The sequence below is a fragment of the Macaca thibetana genome, chromosome 2, assembly GCF_024542745.1.
Source record: "Macaca thibetana thibetana isolate TM-01 chromosome 2, ASM2454274v1, whole genome shotgun sequence".
NCBI classification, from domain to species: Eukaryota; Metazoa; Chordata; class Mammalia; order Primates; family Cercopithecidae; genus Macaca; species Macaca thibetana.
The window spans coordinates 160,475,456-160,492,491 of NC_065579.1; the positions used below are offsets into that span (position 1 = coordinate 160,475,456).

The 17,036-nt window shown below is 37.2% G+C and overlaps 1 protein-coding gene across 3 annotated transcripts in view; it reads left to right on the top strand.

Moving 5' to 3' along the window:
- Window positions 1–17,036, top strand: part of CCDC191 (coiled-coil domain containing 191) — an 88,720-nt gene that overhangs the window by 28,160 nt on the left and 43,524 nt on the right. For all 3 annotated transcript variants that reach the window (XM_050778782.1, XM_050778781.1, XM_050778783.1), the window contains 2 exons: window positions 6,143–6,333; window positions 13,976–14,225. In XM_050778782.1, coding sequence (XP_050634739.1) covers window positions 6,143–6,333; window positions 13,976–14,225 — 441 coding nt within the window. The remainder of the gene's footprint in view (window positions 1–6,142; window positions 6,334–13,975; window positions 14,226–17,036) is intronic.

The window sequence follows — 17,036 nt, forward strand, 5'->3', positions numbered from 1 at the left end:
TAAGATTAGAAACTCTATGATCTTTGCTGCTTGTGAAAATTGAAGAGAACGATAAAATATGGGTGACACTAACCTACATCTTAATTATTTGGGGGAAGGTTTTAGTTTGTTTATTTGGTTGGATTTTTCTGTTAAAGAATAAAATAATAATGATCCAAAGAAATCATCATTAAAGTTATGCTTGTGGCACAGCACCTTCCAAAAGTCCACCTCAAACTAAACCAAGGAAACGTAGGGATACTATATATGGAAAAGAAGCCTGGAGTTTTTCTCTGACAGAATGACGAAAACTGTAGTTAAATATCTCATTTATATACCATGATTCCTTTCCAAAGATCTTAGTTTTATCAGGACTGCCTACACACCACTGAGGCAAAACCATTTCTGAGCTGACACATAGCAACCATCCTCTCAGCAATGTTTTCTTATGTTAGGGGAGGGAAATAAAGGAAAAACCTCTTTAGAAATAAAACGACAGAAAAAGAGAAATGCCAGCACACACACGAAGATTATTGGGATTCATGTAACTCTCCCCGCTAGGTTTATTGCCAAGGGCAATGTGTGGTATATGTCTTGGGAGGGGTTTAAAGCATTATTATATTTTACTTTATGTAGCCAACTCTGTAGAAATTTTCCATCTAAAATGTTATCAGTTTTGGTAAAGAAATTGTTTATTTTGTTATATTCTTTCTTTCCTCACCCTATAAGTAACCCAGATGTCCCATTCTCAAGGAGGGGACAGTGAGGACAAATTTACCTAAATATTGTGCTAGTGTTTGGCATTTCAAAGTTCCATGAAGCCTTTTTTATTACAGAGATTCCTGTTTTTAAATATATGTTTTTTTGTATTTCAAAATAAGTACTGATTACATTTTGATTTTTAAAAATCGAAAAAAGAGACTTTGGCGTAAATGAAACCCATTCCCTAAAATTGTATAGAGTAGACTATTTCCCCCCTAAACACTAGACATTTCAGGTGAATATCATAAGGATCTTGAGAGCCATGTGGGTGAGGAATGAAAGGCACCACGTCATTGTCTTACTATCACAGTATCCTGGAGGTGAATCAAGCATTTGTCTGATATATTCTGAAGTAAGCTGTGTTCTTGGCATAGTTTGTGTGTGTCTGGCGGGGGCCAAGGATGAAGGGTGGGCAGATAACAGGGATTTTGGTAGAGATGGGGAAGAAGGTCTCTAAGGGACATGAAGAAAGACGGGAAAGAGAAGGTGACAGGGAGCCGTAGGTCTGCCTTTTCTACAGACTTGAGGTCACAAGAACTCATGTTCAGGGTATTGGGAAAGGAGCCCCATCCTAATGTGTGGTCAGGTGATAGGCTGCATTGTGGTCATTCTTCTGTAAAGAACCCAGAGAATTTTATTGGTTAAGCATTTACTATTTGGTAAGACTAAGGAATTTCTTCTTGAAATTCTATTTCTAGAGTGAAACAGCGTAACTATTAGATAATTACAGCAATATTATCAATTGAAACTTTTTAGCAGAATTAAGAACTTATAAAATGGCCTTATGTAAGGGCATATTGCCATATTTATGGATAGCATGATACAATATGAGGTATCTGTGATTTATTTTTAAATACTTCAGAAAAAAATGTTGGTTGGGGGAGAGATGAATTAAGATTGGCAGAATGTTGATAATTTTTGAAGTTGGGTAAAGGTTTATTCTTTGGTTCTGCTTTTAGAACAGTGATAGGGATTGGGTTTTTTGTTGTTTTTTTTTTTTTTTTCAGTTGAAATGAAGAAGGAGAAAAAAATTTAATATAGAAGTAAAATGAGCATCACATCTTCCAGGATATAACAGAAGTAGTTTTTTTGTCTATAGCCAGGGGTATCATTTCACATGGCAGTGGTTGTCAAAGTTTAGGCTTCTAGGCTTTTCCATGGAACCCAGCAGCAAGTTCAGGTCTTAGCACTGTGTTCTGGGAACTGAGTATATTTTCTCTAATGCAATTAGTTATGAGCATATGTAGTTGGGGTTGAGGATTACCATGATTTCCTGTCTTTTCTTTGGGGCAAAATTACGAAAATCAGGAATAGGATGGGTCAGGGGTATTGCTTTTCCATTGCAGAATTCAATACTGCACTTCCTACTGGAGATTTATTTTGCCATGACAAAGATCCCATTTTTTATTAAATTTTTTTCTCCTTCCTCATTTCAACTTAAAACTAACTCTCTAATCCCCAGGGACTTCATAGCATCTCTGGTGTCTTCTGCCCAGCCACAGTAGCTCGCAAAGGAAAAGGGAAGTTGGGGATTGCTCCCTTTTGTAGCAATAAAGTTTCTGTTCTTTTGGCCTGAGAACAGCAAGGAGTCACTTAGGGGCCTGGGTGTGGAATGTAGCTTTCTTCCTGACATTCCAGCCTTTGCCAACTCCCCTAGACCATTAGTTGCAACAAAGTTAGTTCTATTCAGCAAAAATAAATTGTAAACTTGTTGACATTTTTGTCCTCTTAACAATTCATTGTTTATTTTTCCATGAGGGAGAATTTTGATGCAATTATCACTGAACTTTCTGACAAAAGAGAAATAGATGAGGAATTTTGATGAGTTACCCGCTTCATTAATCAGAACAAGCATCTCTAGTGACAGGGTTAGAATTACAATGAAGATTAGATAGCAAATTGCTGTTCCACCTAACGTCAATCATTCCTAGTGACAGTAGTGTGATTACACTTCAGGGAAGAGCTTTTCTGGCTAACAGAACGAGGGCAACTCCAGTGCAGGTAATAAATTTAGCAGAGTGAGCTGTCATTTCTTCTCTTCAGTGGAATCCTTAACAACCAAATGATGTATTGTGGAAGATTTTGTGTGGAGGATACCATTTCACTTTAAAACTTTCTAAATTTCACCAGGTAGTATTTTATTTTAGAAATTATTATAGATAGGTACTTAGGAACAGTTCTTCCTCCAGTGACTTTCTGTAGTTTATTTACCTATATCAAGCCTTAATTATTACCACAACTATGATAAAGAGATGATGGAAGTTAGGAAAAGAGTGCCTGACTATATTTGAAAATCTATCAGAACTAAAAACGGTACAAAAATAAATGAACTAGGAAATAAATGGAGGGAAATCAGACTAGTTGCCTAGCTAGTTAAAACTTAAGTTCTCCTGGCTTAAACAGAACATATTCCTCTTCCAACCCAGTTGTGGTTTTAAGTCATATGTCTTGTTTTAAAAAGCAAAGGGATAGAGCGCTATGGTAGTTCCAAAGTATAGAAAACTAACGAGGAGAAGCAGGTCTGGGAACATCAGGAAGTAAGCTGGGGGTAGGGAGGAATAGAAAGAATAAATAGTTCAGGACTGTGGAAGTGTGCCACCCTTCTAAATAAAAACAGAACTAGCATCTTCTTCCAGAGAAGATGGAACTGAGTATATTCCTTTCCCAAATATTTTCTTCAAACACATTTATGGGACTCCTGTATACCTGGATAATGTTTGCTATGAATCAAGAATAACTAAGCAGCTATTCTTGATTCACACTTTATTTTTTTAATTTAAATTTTAATGGGATTGCTTTTTTTGAGCAGGCAGGGAAAAAACCAATACCAAGTCAATTTCAAGGAAGTAGTTGCTATACAGGTCTGTCACTTTGCTCTTGTGTTAGCTTCTCTGTGGTGAACCTGAATTATAGACCTTTAAAACTGATCATTTTGGTCTCAAAGTCTCAACATAAGTATTTTTAAATAAACATATTGACTATAGAATTTATAAACTCAAAATTTCCCCTCCTACATTCAGATATGTCCCTAACCAATGCTTTTCTACCATGGTAAGTTATGTATAGAGTTTTCTTTCACTATGAAAGCGCCAAAAATGTGCCCTTCTTTTTCAGGAGAGATGTTTTTGCCTAATAGATTAGAGTCATCAGGATGCTGGAATGTTTCAGTTTCAGCCTTAGGTGTACCACTAACTCTTTACTTGTGATTTTAGTCATTAAACCTTTCTCTACTTGAAGTTTTAGCTTGGTGAAGTAAATCATAATAATATTTATAATCTTTGTTTTATAATGATGGCTTGCAAATTAATAAATATATTACATGTAAGATGCTTTGAACTTTACAAAGAAAAGGAATGTCAAAATCAAAGGACACTATTAATAGTGTTATTATTATCAAGATGGATTATGTTTGTACTATTTTTCATCATTTGAAATAATCCTGAAGTTAAAATTAGAGATAGCTACACATAGAATATTTTACCAAGTCATTCAAGAGGACTTCTTAAAGGGACGTGGTAAACAGACACAGAACATTTTCTTTAGACCATGGCACACAAGTTAACACCATTTTTTTTCATGCTGTGTTTTGTGGAAGAGGTAAACAAATGATGCAAAAGGCATACCCCTCAACCTGGCAGCTATATCTTTTCTCCCTGTTACAACTGAAAGAGTGTCCAGTATTCAGCAAATACCCTTTCCTTCCTCTCTCCCTTCCCCTCTTTCATCCCCTCCAAGAGATCTGAGGTGAAGGTCTAGAACACGTGCCTCATTTGACATAGGGAAAGGGCTTTTTAAAGTTTGCCATGGTTTCTCCTAATGAGAAATTATAATGAAGAATATTGTTTAGTTTGTCAGAACAAGAATATAAACTAATACCCTGTTTGGAAAACATTTCTGGCCAAATGGACAATTTCTAAGAATTCTAGTAGATGCTTTCTTATGTTATTGGTCTTTTCATTGATACATCCTCTTTCCCTATAACTTCTCAAAAGTAGAGGTCATGTCAAACAATTTTGTGCAGAGTCCCCAAATTGAAACACAGTGATGGTTGCTTAGTAAATGCTCAAATTAAGAAAGTTAAGTATTTTTATAGAGAAAGAAGCAGTAAATATTTGCCTGATAAATCTGGCACATCCTTGAAACTGGTCATCAGGCATCCTCCATATTTCCCACGAAGTCACTTTCTATGAGGTTAGTTTTTGTTTTGATGCCCCCCACACTCAATGCCACAGTCAGATTTACCATTCCCATTTATGAGACCTATTCCCTTCTCTCAGGAGGCTCACAGTCTAGGGGAAAAAGGTAAACTGGTAATTATGATATAGTGTGTTGGGTGTTTTGGCTGAAGAAAGCATAGATTGCTTTAGGAAGACAGTGGATGGGCAGTTACATTTAGGTAGAGGGACTGGTAATAGGAGGGCTTCCTGAGAGAGGTGACTACCGAAGTAGTTAGGCAGACAGAAGGCAGAAAAGAGGGACAGATAAATTAGTATTAGGTTGGTGCAAAAGTTATTGCAGTTTTTGGCTATGAAAAGCAATGATAAAAACCACAACTACTTTTGCACCAACCCAATGCGAACATAGATAGGAAACTATGAAATGGCATGGTTGATGTCAAGGCCAAAAGCTGAAAGTAATTTGATCTAGAAGGAATGTAAAGTTTGCTGAAAAGAGAGAAGATACAGGCAAGGACTAGGTCTCAGTGATTTTCTTAGACTAGGATCGTGAGTAAAGTACTGCTTTGGGACATCCTTAGGGTCAGTAGACCTTGTCTAATTTGCTGTCAAATGCATGTAGCGGAAGATTATAGGCAACCTGAACATCTAGTCTCTCTAGACTCACCAGAGCCCCAAAGTGGTCAGTGGTAGTAGCCCAGCTGATTTTGTTGTTTTTAGCTGTCTTATTCTCAGGGACCAGAGACTCCATCCCATCTTCATGGAATCTCTCACGTTCACTTGTGTAGGGCACTACACGGTAGTTATAAACGGTAATGGTGTTATAAACGGTAATGAATTAAATGGTTGGTATTTTGAGCTCCAAGACACCTTGGCGGGGGAGTCATGTTGGAGACAGGTTTTCAAGCTTCTCAAACAAGCCCCTTGGTTCATGTCATAGATGTGACTTATTCCAGCTCCCCATGGGACTGGTGGCTTACAATGAGAATGAAGTATTTTAGTTTAAGTTGTGAGAGCTGAGAATGCCTCATTTGCATGATTGAATATTCCTTGTCATTATTAGCATAAAGGAATTGTGTTTTGTCTCTTCCCTTCCATTAAGACAACAGTTCCTATATTTGTTTTTAATAAGTGTGAGGGGAAAATCTGAGGAGAGGGCTGTCAGTGTTAGATATTAGAAACACTAGTGCTAATGGATGGTGATTTTCCTAATGTTTCCACTGCAGTGTCAAAAACGGTATTTCTCTGCCTGGCACAAGCTGATTCTTGATCATAGGATTAAGCTGGGGAAAGCTGGGACCCTGTCTGACTGGAAGATTCAGCTGAAGGTCCTGCGGGCCTGGAGAGACTACACAAGATCCCAGAAGTTGCAGCGGGAGACTCAAGCCTTGGAAAATGATCTTAGGGAAGAAAACAGGTATCATTATTTGTATTGTGAAAATCCTTCTAGTATGTTTATCTAGGATATTTTCCTCCTGAAGAATCCACAAATAAACTTTACACATGCTGACTAGAGTAATCTTATCCACTTATAAAATACGGAAATCACAGTTTTTCTCTGTTACATCTCAAACTAGAAAATTTTAACTGAAAATTATAAGTAAACAAAATTATTTAAATATGCTAGCCAGGAGCAGTGGAGTGTGCCTGTAATCCCAGCTACTCAGAAGGCTAAGGCAGGAGGATCACTTGAGCCTAGGAGTTCAAGACCAGCCTGGGGAACGTAGTGAGACCCTGTCTCCAATAAACTAAACTAAACTAAACTAAACTAAAATATACATTGTACATGATCTTCTTTCTTTAAGGGAAGCAAGTATTAGGATTTTCCCTTGCGTTCTGGTGTAGTAGCATTGTATCCTGGACCATCTTAGAATTCAAAAGAGGGTGTTTGGCTTATATGCCAATAATTCTCATTCATAGAAATCACTGTATACACATAAAATGTTAATTAAGGACACAGAGAGCATCCATCTGGGAGGGCCAACCTGCCAAGAATGCGTCTTCCTGCTCTACCATCTTTTGTTCCACACCTTATTTAGAGGTTTTTTGACACCTTTATAACAGCTCCTTCTTATGCTTGTGAATGACACAGAATTCTGTCTTTAAATGAGGCTTTCTTTATTCCATCATCTTAAAATCAAATACTTTTCTTCTTATTATTTACAAGTTCAAGTTTGCATTCTTGAATCAAAATCACAGATGTAAAAGGAACCATTTGGTTTTTTGTTTGTTTGTTTTTCTTTATTTCTTCTTTAAAAAAGTGATAAATGATGTGCAGAATGTGCAGGTTTGTTACATAGGTATATGTGTACCATGGTGGTTTGCTGTACCTGTTGACCCATCCTCTAAGTTTCCTCCCCTCATCCTCCACCCCTCAACAGGCCCTGGTGTGTGCTGTTCCCCTCTCTGTGTCCATGTGAAGGAACTATTTGTTTACTTAGGAGTTGGGGAGAAATCCATGTTTTTATATGTAATCACTTCTCTACTGGCAGTGCTGTCATTCATTCAGGATGAAAAATCACATAAATGATAAATGCAAGTATTTTTACATAGAAGGGCATGGTGCCCCTTAAAGTTGAGTAATCCTGTGATAGCATCAGGCCTGGAGACTGGTGCATGGCCCCTTGTCCTCAAAGAACTCACAGATGAATGGGCAAAACAAGATCTAGAGACTGTACAGGTATTGAGGAGTATTGTTAACTGAATAATACATCTCCATCTGCTGCTGAGAACATGACAAGAATGTGTAGCTGTGGCTAAGGAGATTCCTAGAGTGCCAGGAAAGGCTTTATCAAGAAGATGGGTCTTGATCTGAGCTCTTCATGGTCAATAGGATGTTCCTAGGTAGAGACAGGGAGACTGGGATGATGGCATGAAGCATAGCCATCTGGATTGGCTGGAGATTATCAAGCATGTGGTCATCAAGTACATCAACTTCTGAATGGCCTCGAATGCCAGGACATGGAGTTAAGGTAGTCTTTGGTTAAAAAAAAAAAAAAAAAAAAAAAAAAAAAAGGTGAATCCTTGAAGGTTTTTTAAGCAGGAGGGTGACCTAGTCAATTTCCCTTTCCTATGATATGCTGGGAGAAATCTTTGGTGAAAAAAAAAGAGGCCAACACAGAAAACTCTCCCATAGTTTGTTTCTTAAATCTGAGGACCTGGTGATTGATACAAGGAATTAGGATGATAGCTCACTCAGAAAGGAACAGCTGGCAGGATTTGTTGGATAAAGAAGGGAAACTGGGGTTGTAATGTGGATGCAGTGTGAATGCAGGCATAAAATGAGTGGACACTTGGATGTTGAAGTTAAAAGTGGCCTATAAGATTTACATGCTGGAAGAAACTTGTATAAGGAAAATCTGGAAAATTTAAGATTCCATTCCAATTAAACTGTTTAAATATAAAAGCACTAAATAGGGATTTCATAATAGCATAATGTGCCAATTTTTTAAAAAAGATCTTCTCAGAACTTTTTGTCTTGTGTCTGTGAATTATTTTCAAGTGACTATTTTTAAATGTTTAGAATGGATACTAAACATTTTTTAACTGACAGAGTTAGAAAATATTTAACTTATAATAATTTTTTACTATGAAGCAAAAAACATCCCAGAGCAGGAAGGCACCTCAAGGATCATCTGATCCAGCCCCTCATTTTACAGATGATAAAAGTAAGGCCCAGAGACAGTAAGTGACTCAAGGTCACAGAGCAAAGAGCAGCCTCAATGGACACTAAATCCATACCTGTTGAATAATAAGCACATCAGGGAACAAATGAAGAACTCAATTGCTTCCTCTCCTGCAATTTAATTTGATAGGGTTTTGAAGCATTCTTTCTAAATAGACAGCTCAGGGATAAGAGAGAGCATTTATTATCATGGTTACTCATTGTAGAAACTTAGCTCTGACCAGATTGACCAAACACAGGTGATTCTGTGGTTCACTCACCTGGACATTGAAATTACTCATTATGTTCATTATTTAAATGTCAGTTGTGTCCTCATCCTCTAGTTCCCTCACTGACGTGTGTGTTTGCCACCTAGATTTCCGCTCACTGGCCTGTCTGCCACGATGGGCCTAGACCTGTGGGCTTTTTTCTTTCCCCCCTTTTCTTTCTGTTCTTCCCACTTTCTCTCTGAAGCAACCACAAATCCCTCTCTTTTTCGTATTTGTAATTTAGCAACCATCTTTCCTTTTGGAGCGTGTGCTGGGTCTCACTTGCAATCCAAGGATTCATCCACTTTTTTCTTCTAAAAATGTGTCTTGCTTTTCCTAATGGGAATTGTGGTTACTCTATTTTTGTTCATCTTTATTATTTTAAAATAAGTTGTGGTAATGATGTTATAAAATTTCCTTACAATATTGTGATGCAGCTTCAACATGAACAAATTTTCCAAACCCTGAGGATTCACTTAGTAATACAAGAAAATTCTAGTACACACACTAAATTAGACCCTTGAGATGGTGGTATTGAAATTTATACTGTATATTCAATTTCCTTAGCATGTTCACTTTTGAAAGTTGGTTCCAGATCTTCCATTCCTCCTCTCCCACTTTCTGTCTGCATTTACAGCTAGCCCCAGACAAAACTGGGAAGAAACAGGGTTTGTTTTCAACATCTGCACCAAAATCTCACAAATCACTACCAAAAAACTTACTCATGTAAGTATGTATCCCAATAACTATGGAAAAATTAAAATAAAAATTTTAAAAAATCTTCTGCCAGCCCTTCCTGAGCCCCGCTTCCCAGATTTCTCAATTCTTTCCTGGGGCGCATCTCTGCCCTTCTCTGTATTAACTTCCACAGTCTTTAATCCTGCCCTCTCCTGCACCAGTGCCCTGGGCCTTTCCTGGAACATGCTTTTATCTCTTCCCTTTGTCCCTCAAGCCCTTTGTTCTTTGTTACTGTAATTCTCACTTGATATGTTATCCCTCCCGGGACATATATATTTTTTTTAATTTTAACAGGCACTGTCTGGAAACAGTGCCCAAAGTGGGAGTGACAGAGATTTGAGGGTACTGTGGCAGGCCAGTGAGAAAAACTGGCCCTTTGGCGTTCTTCAAACCATCTCATTTGTTTGTTCGTTCATTCGTTCATACTGTTTGATTGGGATAAATTAGTTCAGTCAACCAGCTTTACTGATGCTTACTGTATGCTAGATCCTCTCCTAAGTCCTGGGGATAGGATGGGGGAACAAAAGTATTTAACATTATTGCCTTCTAGTTTTTTTATCTAAATGGGGAAGTTAAAATTGTACCCAAATATTTAACACAATTGCAACAGAAGACACCATAAGATAAATACTTAGGAGTGACATACACTTGGCTATCCTTCATTATAATCCCCTGAGGAGCTTTCTAGAAATAGAAATTCATGAGCCCCACCTTCTGAAAGAGGCAGAATGTGGCTCACTAGAAAAGGGCATTTTTTAGTTTGGAGAAGAACTAATAAACTAGTACGTAGGCAGGCTTGTGTAGGAACAGGTCAGGGTGAACCCACCAGGCTCACCTGGAGGCGGGGAGGAGAAGTGAGGCTGAATTGAAAACAGGCCATCAGATATTCTCATTTCCAGTATTCCGGATTTCAATGTTCTTTTGGAAATAATTTACGGAGTGTGCCTGTTAATCATGTTCAATTGTCCTTCCTTCTGCTCACGTGGGTATGCAGGTGAGCAGCCAGAAGCCGCATGGTATCTTCACCTGGTAGAGCTCCTGATCTCTCTATCACACAGGCAGAGGACAAAGCTTTCATGGCCTGGCTCACTTTAAAACTTTTTAAAACAGAGTTTAAAACTTTAAAACTTTTTAAAACAAAGTTTTTATCTTCCATTTTGTCCCTGGGGGCACCTGGCACATTATTGAATGCATGAGCTTATTCATTCCTACTCCTGCTGAACCTGCTCATCCCAAACGTAACTGTTCATGTCACTGCTTTTTTATGTTCTGCATCAGATTACAGCACTCAATCAGATCACCAGCTTGTGATTATGTGTCATTTTTCATTTGCTTTTAAAACATTCAAGACACTTTTCAGATATCTAGTAGTCTTGTCCTAAGATAGTGGGTATTACCTTACATGTGAATTGTGTTCTATATTTTCAGGGTTGTTTTAAATTGAATTAGATTCTCAGAAAAAAAACTCTTGTGGGATAGACAGCATAATAGGGCTTACTGACACTGTTTTTGAGGATGAATCTGGGGCATAGAAACTCAGTTTCGGGCCCAGTGTCCCATATCTAGTCAGCATTCTTCTCCTGACTTGTAAGTTCCAAACATGCGCCAGTCACTTGGTATCATTGAGTGTTCATCCTGGGCAGCAAGGTTCATACTTAAATTCCTACTCAAACCTTTTGTATTTCATATTCTTAGATGAGCAGAGACTGCCTTTCTCTGCATGCAGTTATATATCATTGTGATGGTCAATTTATATACTCTGGCTAGAAATTCCCTGATTTCAGATTGCAAGGAAATTGTGATAGGCTGTTTTTCATAAGGGAACTCTGCCCTTCCATTTATGATTATCTGGCACCTATGTCTGAAACCATTTCTTTAGGTGAGCATACCAAAGTAAGTTGCATCTGACTAAGGTGTAAGAAATTTAAGTGATTTTTTGCTTTTAGAAATATGTTTTTAGTGTCATCTTTTAAAAAGTATAGAAATTGGCTTGTATGCAGCATTGTCACTCTGCTGAAGTGAGCTGCAAGAGAACAGGAGTGGAACTATCCTTGTCCCTGAATCTCTGGCTTCTGTGCTTCTGCCTTTCTGCCTCAAACCACAAATACAGATATCATAACTACATTTTCTGTTTTTTCTTTTTGACTTTTTTTTTTTTTTTTTTGACACAGGGTCTCACTCTGTCGCTCAGGCTGGAGTACAGTGGCACAATCTCAGCTCACTGCAACTTCCACTTCCCAGGCTCAGGTGATCCTCCCGCTTCAGCCTCCCAAGTAGCTGGGACTACAGGCACTCACCACCACGCCCAGCTAATTTTTGTATTTTCTGTAGATATGAAGTTTCACTATGTGGCCCAAGTCTCAAACTCCTGGGCTCAAGTGATCCACTCACCTTGGCCTCCCAGATTCCTGCGATTACAGGCATCAGCCACTGCACCTGGCCAACTTCGTTTTCATATCCCCACACAACCATTATAGAGTGGGCTTTAAGCCCACTCGTTTTCTTACTTTTTTAGTCTTGTTATATTTACAGAAGTGTTTTCCTCTTTGCCTTTTCATAGTGTCCAAATAATCTCCTTGACAGTCAAAACACCAGTGCTGCTTTTGGCTGTTTGTGCTGTAAAAACAGGAAATTAATATATCAGGTAAATTTCACACTCCTCCTTCCAGAGCAGATTGATGGAAATTGAATTTCACATTAATCAGACACAGCAATGTACATTTTCTATCCTATAGAAATTTATGATTTTTACTCACTTGAATAAAGTGTTACAGAGTTTTTTTGTTCACTATTTATACACTGATTTTTGGAGCTTTGTTCTTACCTGTGTTGCTATTTGATTTATTATTGTTATTCCTTCTAAAATTTTTATTTCAAGATTATTCAGTCTTAGATATTTATTTACATAAAACACACATAAATGTTTATTACCACCTATATTATACTTTTATTACAAAAACCATCAGTAAGTCAATCTCTAAGTATTTATTGGGTACCTATCAATGCATTGGAAGGAAACAATTAAATATAATGAAATATGCTGTTAGCAAGGTTGCTTATTTTTAAAAGAAATATAGAATAGATTAGAAATATCAGAGTATGTCTCTTGTGGTAAGGGTAAATATTATTTGGTGAAACTTTTATACACACACACACATAAACTTGTATATTGAGTCACAATGTGACATTTTTTCTTACTGTAGGTTGTAGTCAGAAAAGGTTTAAAGGTCATATAAACATTTAAGAACTGTAGAAATGGTCTCCTGACTCACTGAGTTAAGAACTTTATGATTTGCTTGATATGACCCCGAAGAGTCCATGAGGAGAGTTAAGCATTATGTATGTTTAACAGAAATGGATATGCAAATGGTATGATGGAGAACTTATATGAGTCACCTTTCCAAGATACAATCCAGTGTGTGTCTAAACAGTATTATGTTTTGAACCTCAAAGCTGATTCCTGATACCACATAATAAGTTCCACACTCACAGCTCAGTTCTTCAGGATAATAACCATTCACTTATAGATAGATCTCAGAGGCCTCTATGCTTGAATTCTCAACTGACTGCCACCAAATCTCCTAATGGAGATTCCCATTGGGAAGAAAATGTGGCTGGCTGTAATACCACATCCCAACCTCCCCTTAGTCATGTTCCCTAATATTTGTAAAGTTTCCAGGAATCAAAGTGAGCTCTTTCTTAGGAAGGTGTAGAAAATAAATGAGTTCCATGAGACCAGGGGCCTTGCCTTTGCCCTTCACACATCTAGTGCTTAGCAAGTACTTCTTGGGGCAGACATAGATATTCAGTTCAAGGGTTTGGTAAATGAGTCCTTCTCTTTAGCAGTCCTTTCCCTGGCCAGTTCTTCTTTCACAAGATCAACCCTCAGAGTTTTACTTTGATTTTGTAAGCCTTATACTTAAATTATTAACAATTTAACTTGTTAAGTGTTACAATTTTGTTCCTTTCTCTTTCTCCCAAACCTGTCTTTTTAAAATTTTCATGCATAGCTGAACCTCTGTCTCCCTCATGCATTCATCTTTTAAAAGTCATTACTTATGTACCCCTTCTTTTTGCTCTTTCCCCTCCAAAAGCTTTCAGAAACTATGGTAATCAAAAAAAAATTAATATGCCTTTGTGACATGAGAGAACAGAACAGTTCCTCTTTCTTCTTGAAGGTAATCTGTTGAAGTGCTGACACCTTCTATGAGGAGATCCTTTGCACTGGGGAATTTATAAAGCAATTTCATTTAGCTTAATACAAAATGTTAAGCGAGAGCTAAGATGGAACATTTCTAGAACCCTTTTGGACTTATGTTTCGTTTATATTATCAATTAACAAACTGTAAATGGCTTCTTTATTTTAATGGAAGTGCTTTGTTGCTTAGAAAACAACAACTGGCCGCTGAGCATAACCGGAAACAAGTTCTCCGACACTGCTTTACAGAATGGCAGCACTGGTGTGGCGCCGAGCTCCTGAAGAGAGAGCTGGCTCTCACAAAAGAGGAAAATAGGAAGAAGATGGATGCACTGCTGAAGGCAGCATCACTGGGGAAACTCAGTGCCAGTGAGTCATCAGGCATCAGTCTCCCCGAGGAGGCAACAGCCGTGGTGGGTCCACCAGTAAGAAATGGACAGGTACATTGTTTTTCCTGCTTAGTCAACACTTGCATTTGAGGTTTGTGCTTTTATAGCTGGTATGTCAGTCGTCGTCAGATTGCCTTGTCTAGGCTATCAAAAGATTAGAGCTGCCTCAATGCACTACCTTTCAGGCAGTGTTTATTTCCTTGAATTGAATCTCCTTTTTATAATCATATGTAAACTTTGGCATCGTTGGAAGTTAGTAGGGATGTAATATCGAGAGGGCATTTAAAACAACTAAGTGAAATATTCCTTTAGGAACAGACAGATAACGCATTGTCTATAACTCTTGAACTCCTCTTTTTGATCATCAGACATTTCCTCTCCAAATGAGTTTGTGACTTAGAAGAGGGGAAATTTGAAATTTTTCTTTTTCTAATAAGCAAAGTCATATGTAGTAATTGTAGCAATTTGATAGAAAATCACAGCAAAACATCCTATAATTCTATTATCTATAGATAATCACTAATAACATGTTAAAGTATAGCCATCTAGTCTTTACGCATATGCAAATTTATCTCTTAATATTTTATTTAGCTTTTAAATGTTCTTTAGTCAGGCCACTGAGAAACTCTAGTCTGCCAAAATTCAGGAAAAGGAAGGCCATGTTTTTTTCTTCTTAATACTAATACTTACTGTTTTTCTAAAAAAAAAAAATTGCATTTTCACAATATAACACAAGCATTTTCTGTCATTACGTATACTTCTGCAATAGTAGTTCTCAACTGAAAGTATACCTCAGAATCACATACTAAAACAGAATTTCAGGTGTGGGGCAGCTCTGTTTTTTTAAGTTCTGCAAGTGGACGTGGTACACATCCCCTGTCTGAGGACTAGTATTCTGTGCCACCATTTTGTAATGGCTACATGATATTCTGTAATGAACCATAAGCTGGAATCTGTTTAGCTCCTCTATTCCTGGAATTTAAGGTGTTTCCAGTTTGCCGCCATTGTGAACAGTGCTTCAGTGAACATCGTAGTAGCTAAATCTACACATATCCATAATGCTTTACTTAGGATAATACCTAAAAATGGAATGCATGTTCTATTTTCATCTTATGATTGCTTCAACATTTGTATTTCTTTGACTACTAGTAAGGTTAAACATTTTTCTATTGAAAATATACTGTGCACCACATAGCAATGTTTTGGCTAATGACTGACCACATACACAGTGGTGGTCCCATAAGATTATCATGGAGCCGAAAATTTCCTCTTGCCTAGTGACTTCTTGATGATCTTGACCGTGTGTAGTCCTAGGCTAATATGTGTGTTTGTATTTTAGTTTTTAACAAAAATGTGTTTTAAAATTTTTTTAAAAAACAACCACTTTGAAAACAGAAAAAAAAGCTTATGGAATAAGTATATAAAAAAGGAAAATAGTTTTGTACAGCTGTGCAATGTTTGTGTTTTAAGCTGTTACTTTATAAAAAGAGTCAAAAAGTTAATAATTTAAAAGTTTATAAAATAGAAAGTTACAGTAAGCTAGGGTTAACTCATCACTGAAGAAAAAAATTATAATAAATTTAGTGTAGCCTAAGTATACAATGTCTATGAAGTCTGCACTAGTGTATAATAATGTCCTAGGCCTTCACATTGACTCATTCAGAGCAACTTCCAGTCCTGCAAGCACCGTTCATGGTAAGTGCCCCCATACAGGTGTACATTTTTTTATCTTGTATACTGTTTTTACTTTACCTTTTTTATGTTTAGATATGCAAATACTTACCATGTGTTACAGCTGCCTACAGTATTCCATACAGTAACATCCTATCCTGGTTTGTAGACTAGGGGCAATAGGCTACACCATATAGCATAGATGTGCAGCAGACTATACCATCCTGGTTTGTATAAGTACACTCTACAGTGTTTACACAACAAAATCACCTGTTTCTCAGAACAAATCCCCATTATTCAGCAATGCACGACTGTATATATATCTATCTATGGATGTAGAAAGATACAGATATATAGTGACTTGTCTCTTCATGCCCTTTGTCCATTTTTCTATTTGATATCTTTATCTTATTTATTAAGAGTTCTTTATATTTTAAGATTATTGGTGCTTTTATTGTTATATATTGCAAACATTTTTTCCATTTTGTTATGTGTCTTTTGGTTTAGTTATAGTGTTTGGTACTATACACAGTTGTTAAGTGTTTATAAAGTCAATCCTGTCAGCTTTCTTCTTTTATCATTGCACTTGTCATGTTTAGAAAACCTTGTGGAGAAGATCTTCTACCCCCTCACCTCCACCCTCCACATAATGCTGTTAAGTACTTAATTCAAACATGTGACATTAAATTGTGCACTGGAGGATCCCCAGCCTTGCTTTTTACCCTGATTACTGCTGGCAAGCAGGCTGGTTTTAATTTAAGCTTATTCTCTCAGAGAGGGAGGATCATGAAGATGCTTGTTGGGACTTACGTATAACATTTTGGTCCCTTCCACTAGGCAATGTATCTACCTTTATGGCAGATACTTTTTTCTCCATTGAGACCCAAGACAGACTTCTATCTTAAAAAACATCTGTATAGAACCTTTTACTTTACAAAGTGCCACTGTTCTGAAATGAAGAAATAAAAGTCAGCAGAAAGTATTTTTACCTGTGCAAAACAGAAAAATTACTATATATATATATATATATAGAGAGAGAGAGAGAGAGAGACTCAAGTAAAAAAAGCCTCCAAATCTCTGAAATCAAGAGCAAAAGACTTTATCAAGAAAGGATAATATCGTTAAAAATGGAGCAAATGAAAATAGAGGGCTACATCCCTGTAGAGACTAAGTAAACTAATCTTTTTCCAG